This window comes from Ammodytes marinus (genome assembly GCF_949987685.1).
Source record: "Ammodytes marinus genome assembly, chromosome: 5".
Classification (NCBI taxonomy): Eukaryota; Metazoa; Chordata; class Actinopteri; order Uranoscopiformes; family Ammodytidae; genus Ammodytes; species Ammodytes marinus.
Window position 1 is genome coordinate 2602965 of NC_137234.1, and position 10000 is coordinate 2612964.

At 42.0% G+C, this 10000-nt stretch overlaps 1 protein-coding gene across 1 annotated transcript in view; it reads left to right on the forward strand.

The window, feature by feature from the left end:
* glg1a (golgi glycoprotein 1a) overlaps window positions 1-10000 on the forward strand; it is a gene marked incomplete at its 5' end in the record, with an annotated part of 41640 nt that overhangs the window by 24946 nt on the left and 6694 nt on the right. The window contains 7 exons of the mRNA XM_080027873.1: window positions 833-1057; window positions 3629-3691; window positions 3969-4082; window positions 4587-4675; window positions 7244-7361; window positions 8258-8350; window positions 9309-9446. Coding sequence (XP_079883999.1) covers window positions 833-1057; window positions 3629-3691; window positions 3969-4082; window positions 4587-4675; window positions 7244-7361; window positions 8258-8350; window positions 9309-9446 — 840 coding nt within the window. The remainder of the gene's footprint in view (window positions 1-832; window positions 1058-3628; window positions 3692-3968; window positions 4083-4586; window positions 4676-7243; window positions 7362-8257; window positions 8351-9308; window positions 9447-10000) is intronic.

Sequence of the window (10000 nt, forward strand, 5' to 3'; positions counted from 1 at the left end):
TGTTTGAAATGTGGTGTGAAAAAATCGACATGAAATCTTTAATGTTGGTTTGATGAGAGATGATTGAAACTTTTGATGAAATCAGAAGTGTTGTGTGTGTCTTTTAAAGTGATATTCAGACCAAATATATACTTACTGTGTGTATATATACTGTATATATGTATATATATATACACACACACACACACACACACACACACACACACATAAATACACAAATACACTCATACACTCACCGGCCACTTTATTAGGTACACCACTTCAATTGCTTGTAAAAACAAAAAGCTAATCGGCCAATCACATGGCAGCAACTCAATACATTTAGGCATGTAGACCTGGACAGGACAATGTGTTAAAGTTCTATTTAGCTTAGCAACTTAATTTCCTCTTAGAAAGATGGATGGATGGATAGATAGATTTATTTTCTTGTACGTTCACACACATAATGGTGCATAACAATAAACATTTGAATACAATGAATATAAATAGAAAATGTCACAAAGAAAAACGCAATGTTGCAATTAGTGTATATTCTAACCCTGGTGTTGCTATGTCCCTCTCAGCTATCGCGGGACTGTAAGTTAGAGGTCCAGCGCATCCTGCACCAGAGAGCTTTAGACGTGAAGCTGGACCCCGAATAACTGTGTGTGTCTCTGTCTGTGTGTGTGTCTGTGTGTGTGTGTGTGTCTGTGTCTCTGTCTGTGTGTGTCTCTGTCTGTGTGTGTCTCTGTCTGTGTGTGTCTCTGTCTGTGTGTGTGTCTCTGTCTCTGTCTGTGTGTGTCTCTGTCTGTGTGTGTGTCTCTGTCTCTGTCTGTGTGTGTGAATGTTTCAGCTATCGCGGGACTGTAAGGTAGAGGTCCAGCGTATCCTGCACCAGAGAGCCTTAGACGTGAAGCTGGACCCGGAGCTGCAGAGGAGATGCATCAGTGACCTGGGGAAGTGGTGCAGTGAGAAGACCGAGGCCGGGCAGGAGCTGGGCTGTCTGCAGGAGCACATGGAAGATCTACTGCCTGACTGTAGGGAGACAGTGGGCAACCTCACCGAGCTGGAGTCAGAGGTATGTGTGTGAGTGTGAGTGTGAGTGTGAGTGTGAGTGTGAGTGTGAGTGTGAGTGTGAGTGTGAGTGTGAGTGTGAGTGTGAGTGTGAGTGTGAGTGTGAGTGTGAGTGTGAGTGTGTGTGTGTGACAGAGGTAAATGACACAGAAAAAACACACTAACACACTCGTACGCTAAGACAGAGACACAGACAGACACACACACACACAAAGACAGACAGGCTGACAGGTAGACAGACAGACACACAGACAGACAGGCTGGCAGACAGGTAGACAGACAGACAGGTAGACAGACAGGCAGACAGACACACAGACAGACAGACAGACAGACAGGCAGACAGACAGGCAGACAGGAGCTGGGCTGTCTGTAGGAGCACATGGAAGATCTACTGCCAGACTGTAGAGAGACAGTGGGCAACCTCACCGAGCTGGAGTCAGAGGTATGGAACTGTGTGTGTGTGTGTGTGTGTGTGTGTGTGTGTGTGTGTGTGTGTGTGTGTGTGTGTGTGTGTGTGTGTGTGTGTGTGTGTGTGTGTGTGTGTGTGTGTGTGTGTGTGTGTGTGTGTGTGTGTGTGTGTGTGTGTGTGTGTGTGTGTGTGTGTGTGTGTGTGTGTGTGTGTGTGTGTGTGTGTGTGTGTGTGTGTGTGACAGAGGTAAATGACACAGAAAAAACACACTAACACACTCGTACGCTAACACAGACAGACAGGTAGACAGACAGACACACAGACAGACAGACAGGCTGGCAGACAGACAGACAGGTAGACAGACAGGCAGACAGACAGGCAGACAGGAGCTGGGCTGTCTGCAGGAACACATGGAAGATCTTCTGCCAGACTGTAGGGAGACAGTGGGCAACCTCACTGAGCTGGAGTCAGAGGTATGGAACTAAGTGTGTGTGTGTGTGTGTGTGTGTGTGTGTGTGTGTGTGTGTGTGTGTGTGTGTGTGTGTGTGTGTGTGTGTGTGTGTGTGTGTGTGTGTGTGTGTGTGTGTGTGTGACAGAGGTAAATGACACAGAAAAAACACACTAACACACTCGTACGCTAAGACAGAGACACAGACAGACACACAGACAGACAGGCTGACAGGTAGACAGACAGACAGACACACAGACAGACAGGCTGGCTGACAGGTAGACAGACAGGCTGGCAGACAGACAGACAGGTAGACAGACAGGCAGACAGACAGACAGACAGGCTGACAGGTAGACAGACAGACAGGCAGACAGACAGACAGGCAGACAGGAGCTGGGCTGTCTGCAGGAACACATGGAAGATCTACTGCCTGACTGTAGGGAGACAGTGGGCAACCTCACCGAGCTCGAGTCAGAGGTATGGAACTATGTGTGTGTGTGTGTGTGTGTGTGTGTGTGTGTGTGTGTGTGTGTGTGTGTGTGTGTGTGTGTGTGTGTGTGTGTGTGTGTGTGTGTGTGTGTGTGTGTGTGTGTGTGTGTGTGTGTGTGTGTGTGTGTGTGTGTGTGTGTGTGTGTGTGTGTGTGTGTGTGTGAGTGACAGAGGTAAATGACACAGAAAAAACACACTAACACACTTGTACGCTGACAGACAGGTAGACAGACAGACACACAGACAGACAGACAGGCTGACAGGTAGACAGACAGGCTGGCAGACAGACAGGCAGACAGACAGGCAGGCAGGAGCTGGGCTGTCTGCAGGAACACATGGAAGATCTACTGCCAGACTGTAGGGAGACAGTGGGCAACCTCACTGAGCTGGAGTCAGAGGTAAATAACACAGACAGACAGACAGACAGACAGCTGTGTGTGTGTGTGTGTGTGTGTGTGTGTGTGTGTGTGTGTGTGTGTGTGACAGAGGTAAATGACAGAAAAAACACACTAACACACTCGTACGCTAAGACAGACAGACAGACAGACAGACAGAGGTATGGAACTAAAGGCTGTGTGTGTGTGTGAACACACACTACACACGTTTGTACGTCCTTACGTACTCACTCTCTCACGCAGAACCTGGGACACACGTCCTGCGTCTACTGCATGTCTGCGTCTGAATTCTTTTTTGCCGGCCGTGTAAACACACCACAGCTTAACAAACCCAACCTCCGACGCCCTGCCGTCTGCAGCGACGCTTCACCTCAGGGGGCGGAGCCTCTCTCTGCTTTAACTGATAGAGAAATACTCTGCTGAGTCATATTGACTTCATACCAGCAGCTTTCACTGCTGAGTCATATTGACTTCATACCAGCAGCTTTCACTGTTCAGTCATATTGACTTCACACCAGCAGCTTTCGCTGTAGTTTCCCGGTTTCCCGGTTTGTCTTTCAAAATGAAACTTCCCTCAAGCAAAAATGTGACTGAAAAAAAATAAAAAGTCAATGGGGCGCACGGATTACTGTCCAGACTCAATATTAGACTCAATATTAATCATATGCATCATAAAATGACATGAAACAACTTCATATTATTGGGAATTATCTATGAAAACTGTATGTAGAAAGACAGGGCTTTTAGAAGCAGCAGCTGAATAGCATATATAAAGCATGACTATTAACTATTACGTTTGTTTGTGTGTTTTAACATTGTCTGTCCCGCCCTCAGGATATCCAGATTGAGGCGCTGCTGATGAGAGCCTGTGAACCTGTCATCCAGACACACTGCCACGTGAGTCTGATTTATTTGATATTATTTATTTATATATTTTAGATTTTAGATATGTTTTATATCATTTGATTGGTGAATTAATAGTATTTGATTATTTTATATTGTTTAATTAATTAATTTCATATTGTAATTATTTAATTAAGTTTTTGTTTTAGATGTTATCAATTTATTTAATATTTTATTTATTTTCTATATTATTGAATTATTTGTTTTATATTATTTAAATAATGTATTTAATATCATTTGTCCCCCTCTCTCTCTGTGTGTGTGTGTACAGGAGGTGGCTGATAACCAGATAGACACAGGAGATCTGATGGAGTGTTTGGTTCAGAACAAACATCAGAAGGAAATGAATGACAAGTGTGTGGTGGGAGTCACTCACTTCCAGCTGGTGAGGACTTAATATATCACTTTATTTAAACTAAATATATATATATATATATATATATATATATATTTTTTTTTTTTTGTTGAAAAGATCAAACAAAGAAAATATACAATGCTTTATTAATATAATTTAGAATGACTATGTAAAGTTTAGTTGATGTAAGTGCTTAAGAAGTTGAAATTTTGGTTCTGAGTATTGAGAAAAAACTTATGTTGATTTGTCCATTAAAGATGGTTGTATAGGAGAAATATACAGACGCAAACAGACAAGGTTTAGTCAAATACACACCTGAATGTATATTTTGGACCTTTGATTTATACTAGTATGAAAGAAGACATGTTATGGAAGATAAATAGACAAAAATCTTTAAATTGACCAGTACTAGATTGTTTTCGCATTGATAACTAATTTGTCTGTCTGCCTGTCTGCCTGTCTGCCTGTCTGTCTGTCTGTCTGTCTCTCTGTCTTCCTGCCTGCCTGTCTGTCTGTCTGTCTGTCTGTCTCCAGATCCAGATCAAGGATTTCCGTTTCTCCTACAAGTTCAAGACGGCGTGCAAAGAGGACGTCCTAAAACTGTGTCCCAATATCAAGAAGAAGTGAGAACACTATCTATCTATCTATCTATCTATCTATCTATCTATCTATCTATCTATCTATCTATCTATCTATCTATCTATCTATCTATCTATCTATCTATCTATCTATCTGTCTGTCTGTCTGTCTGTCTGTCTGTCTGTCTGTCTGTCTGTCTGTCTGTCTGTCTGTCTGTCTGTCTGTCTGTCTGTCTGTCTGTCTGTCTGTCTGTCTGTCTGTCTGTCTGTCTGTCTGTCTGTCTGTCTGTCTGTCTGTCTGTCTGTCTGTCTGTCTGTCTGTCTGTCTGTCTGTCTGTCTGTCTGTCACTCATTTACACACACACACATACACACACACACTCACTGACTCACTGACTCACTCACTCACTCACACACACACTCACTCACACACACACACACTCACTCACTCACACACACACACACACACACACACACACACACACACACACACACAATATCTGCTCTTCACATCTACAACAGCAAATCCAAAAGTCCTCAATTACGTCATCAGATATTCATGAAAACTATTTGAAACCTCTAAGTCAAACTGAACGTCCATTGTTATATTTTTCCAGGTGTTTTTGTAAATTCCTCTCGAGGTTTTTCCAGCTTAGAGAATGACTGGTGGCTGAGTTATAACGTTACCTGCCAAAAAACCTTCTTTATTTCCAAGCTGCAGTCCAAAACACAATGAGCACAGTTTCAAGAAGTTGTTTTTAAAGTGATAAAAGATGGATCTGGCTTATTGAATGTTAGAAGTCAAATTTGCGGCGATCTCTGATCAGTTTTGAGCACATTGGTTGCTTATGGTTTCATATTTTCATTGTCTGCGTCTGCCTTTCTTTTTTAGTGCCTGTGTTAACAGATAGAGAATAGAATAGAATAGAATAGAATATAGTACCCTGTACGGAGGCTATTCTCTCTCAAAACAAGATATAATACAATAGAATAGAAACAATCGGTTGAGTCATACTGACATCATACCATCAGCATTCACTATAGTTTCAACATTTCTGGTGGCTTTCAAAATAAATCCGTATATATGTCATTTGAAATATATTTTTTTCCCTTATATGATAATAATAAAGCACACAGATTTCTGCAGCCCTCAATATGAATTAAATTAATCGTAAAATTACATGAGAAAATGTAATATTAAAAGTGGGGTCAGTGATTCTGGAGAACGCTTGTTGTCAAATCACTCTTTTTGTCAAAACAGTGAATATCTCCTCATGATCCGCTACAAACAAACGTTCTCCAGAGTGCGTTTACATGCAGACTCATAATCGGGTAACTAAACTAATAAGACTTCAACAGGACTTTTAAACTGCATGTAAACACCTTTATCCGATCTACTTCGCACACAAATCGGCACAATAACGGACAAGAGATGTCGGTAGTGATGGGTCGATGAGGCCTCGTGAAGCGTTTCGACACATTACCAAACTGTATTGATACTGTGTCGGTACTGTGTCACTGTGCTACTCCATACTGACATCTGCTGGATCTTTAAAATCATTACCGGCAACCCAACGACAGACTCAACTGATTTAATGACCATGATAGGCTATACAATAATATAATTTAACTTATTGTATTTTATATTGTATTATTTCATATCTTAATCAAAGTTTGAATATCTTTGATATTGTAGTGAAAGTTGGGGTGTTGAGTTCTGATAGATCAAGTGGGAACTGGGAAGAACCATATGAAATTACAAGGAAATAAAAACAAATACCTTATTTGCGGATATAAGATCAGAATGGTCCCGCATGGCGGAAACTTTTATTTTTCTCTCTGGCTCCATTATGGCTTGCGGACAAGGTTTTCGTTTGAAATGATGCGTGATTGTTTTGGCACAGAAGCATCCCGTTCACAGATGCGCTTCCTTTTAAACACAGTTTGGCGCGCCCGGCGAGCCGCATCGACAAGCGATACTGCAACTGTATCGTCACGTGACTTTCTTAAAGCGATACGCGCACCGACACGGGGCTTCGCTCTATGAGCTCGACACATGCGCCGACGCATCGGTGTTGCCCGACCCATCACTAGATGTCGGATAAGAACACCTAGATAAGTCGTTCGTTGTCGGCATTCTCTCTGCATGTATACATGTATACAGGGATCGGACATCGCTTATCGGACTTCTCGTTCTGTGCTTGTGTGCCTGCGCGTGATAGGCTACACCCATGGCTACATGGGTTATTGACGGAAGAGAACCGGACGTGGCTCTTTCAACACTTGTTGAAAGCATGGTTGAAAGGGCTACAGCGCCACCTAGCATAGTGGAGACAGCCATGCATTGGACATTAATCCGATTTCTGAAAGGCCATGTAAACTCAGACAAGTGACACGGTCCGTTTGTCTTGTTCGATATATGTGATAATCCAATCTAGTTGTGCCATGTAACCGCACTGAGTGACTCCCCGTTTACGTCAGTCTGTGTGTAGTCTCGCGAAGCCAGACCAAACTACAGCAAGTAGTCTGTGTGTGACCTGTGGTTGTTTTGCAGAGTTATAACGTGTGTGTGTGTGTGTGTGTGTGTGTGTGTGTGTGTGTGTGTGTGTTCAGAGTTGACGTGGTGATTTGTCTGAGCACCACAGTGAGGAACGACACACTACAAGACGTCAAAGAGCAACGAGTCTCTGTAAAGTGCCGCAAACAACTGAGAGTGGAAGAGGTGGAGATGGTGAGTTCAAGGACACGCTAAATCATACGGAGTCCTTAAAGGCCTACTTCACCAGTTTGAATATGAAGGTGTATTGAATTCTGAGATCCTATGTCTATCACAGAAAGAGAAATATAGGGTTAAAAAAAAACTTTCTTTGTAAATATTACTGTGATGTCTTTTACTGTGACATCACAGTAATATTTACAAAGTACTTTTTTTTAACCCTATATTTCTCTTTCTGTGATGTCACGAGAAAGAGAAATATAGGGTTAAAAAAAACACTCTTTCTGCCTTTTCTCAGGCTAGGATGAACCGATTTTAATTTTTTTTGCACATTTATACTACATAGGATCTCAGAATTCAATACACCTTCATATTCAAACCGGTGAAGTAGGCCTTTAAAATGACATGGGAAAGAAAATAATAATTAATTCTAGTGCGCACTAGAAATTATCTTGTGCGCACGTGAAAGTAATTATTATTTGATTATTATTATTATTTTATTTTTTTTCGCCATGTCACTCTAGGGGCTCTGTAAAATCAATCATGCTGGCTTGTATATACACAATGGAAATAGATGTTGGTTGCTACATTGAGATGGGGTTCTGTTTCAAGAGAGACCTGTGTACAGTTTAAGACTTTTCCCATTTGTTTCCTGGCCTGTACATATTATGGTTAATAGTGTATTGCTTTGTAAATAAAATAAATGTTTTTTTTGGGGCGCTCCAGTGACGTAGTGGATAGAGCGTGTATCATATTGGCTCCGGTCTTCGTTGCAGTGGTCGCGGGTTCAAACCCGTGGACCTTTACTGCAGGTCGTTCCCCCCCCCCCTCTCTCTGTCTCCCCATTTCAACTCTGTGCCCAAAAAATAATCTTTAAAAAAAAATAAAGTAAATGTTTTTAATCTTTTCAGTCTGAGGACATTCGCTTGGAGCCGGAGCTGTACGACTCCTGTAAACAAGACATCAACAAACTCTGTCAGAACGTGGCCTTTGGAAACGCACAGGTAGAGACACACACACACACACACACACACACACACACACGCACACACACACACACACACACACACACACACATGCTCACTCACTCACTCACTCAGGTAGACACACAGATGGACACACACGCGGAGGAAGGGACACTCACTCACTCGCTCTCTCTCGTGCACAGGCTTGCACACACATGCGAACACAAACACTTGAGCACCATCTTGTGGTACTCGAAGGATATTGCATTGTAAGTGTTATACTGTCCAAACTGATTAAAATAATACTTAAAGGTGCAGTGTGTAATATGACATCATCAAGAAAGTTCTACAAAGTTCTAGAATGCAACACTCCCTGGGTAACCCCAACCCTTTAGAATAATAACAGAAGCTACAGTGGCCTTCAAGGACAAGAACAATTATAAATTTTAAACAATGCACCTGATGACATTCCAACTATGACACTTTCAAGATGGCGGCACTAGGCCTTGGTCCAAAATATGCAGAAATATGGACATATATGAGACGCTTTCTAAGGGAAAATAAAATAATTCAAAAAATGTTTTTCAGCTATTATGCACTAAATTAAATGTACTTATGGATATTACAATTACTTTCTACAAAATCTGCTAGGACATAAAACCCACAATTCTACACACTGCAGGTTTAAGGCACTTAGGAAAAACGTATTTTCTATTCCTCCGTATGTCTGGCAATAGAGTTTCAGTCCTCTTCACAGCAGACCCGGGTTTGAATCCAGCCCGGGTCGTTCTCTGCATGTCATTCCCCACTCTGTCTGTCTGTCTGTCTGTCTGTCTGTCCTCTTCACAGCAGACCCGGGTTAGAATCCAGCCCGGGTCGTTCTCTGCATGTCATTCCCCTCTCTGACCCATTTCATCTCTGTCTCTACACACTGTCTAATAAAGCTTAAAAATGCCCAAACATAAAATAAACACTGTCTTTCTGTCTGTGTGTTCAGGTGATTGAGTGTCTGAAGGAGAACAAGCGCTCCCTGACCCAGCGCTGCCATCAGAAGATCTTCAAGCTGCAGGAGACGGAGATGGTTGATCCGGAGCTCGACTACCAGCTCATGAGGGTCTGCAAGCACATGATACGGGTAAGGGACAACAATACCATTAAAACCTATGTCAAGTCTGTCTGTCTGTCTGTCTGTCTGTCTGTCTGTCTGTCTGTCTGTCTGTCTGTCTGTCTGTCTGTCTCTCTGTCTGTCTCTCTATCTATCTATCTATCTATCTATCTATCTATCTATCTATCTATCTATCTATCTATCTATCTATCTATCTATCTATCTATCTATCTATCTATCTATCTATCTATCTATCTATCTATCTATCTATCTATCTATCTATCTATCTATCTATCTATCTATCTATCTATCTATCTATCTATCTATCTATCTATCTATCTATCTATCTATCTATCTATCTATCTATCTATCTATCTATCTGTCTGTCTGTCTGTCTGTCTGTCTGTCTGTCTGTCTGTCTGTCTGTCTGTCTGTCTGTCTGTCTGTCTGTCTGTCTGTCTGTCTGTCTGTCTGTCTGTCTGTCTGTCATTACTACATGATAAGGGTAAGAGACAATATTACCAATAATACCTTTAAAACAATGTCACATGATATGGGTAAGGGACAGTTATACCAGTCACATG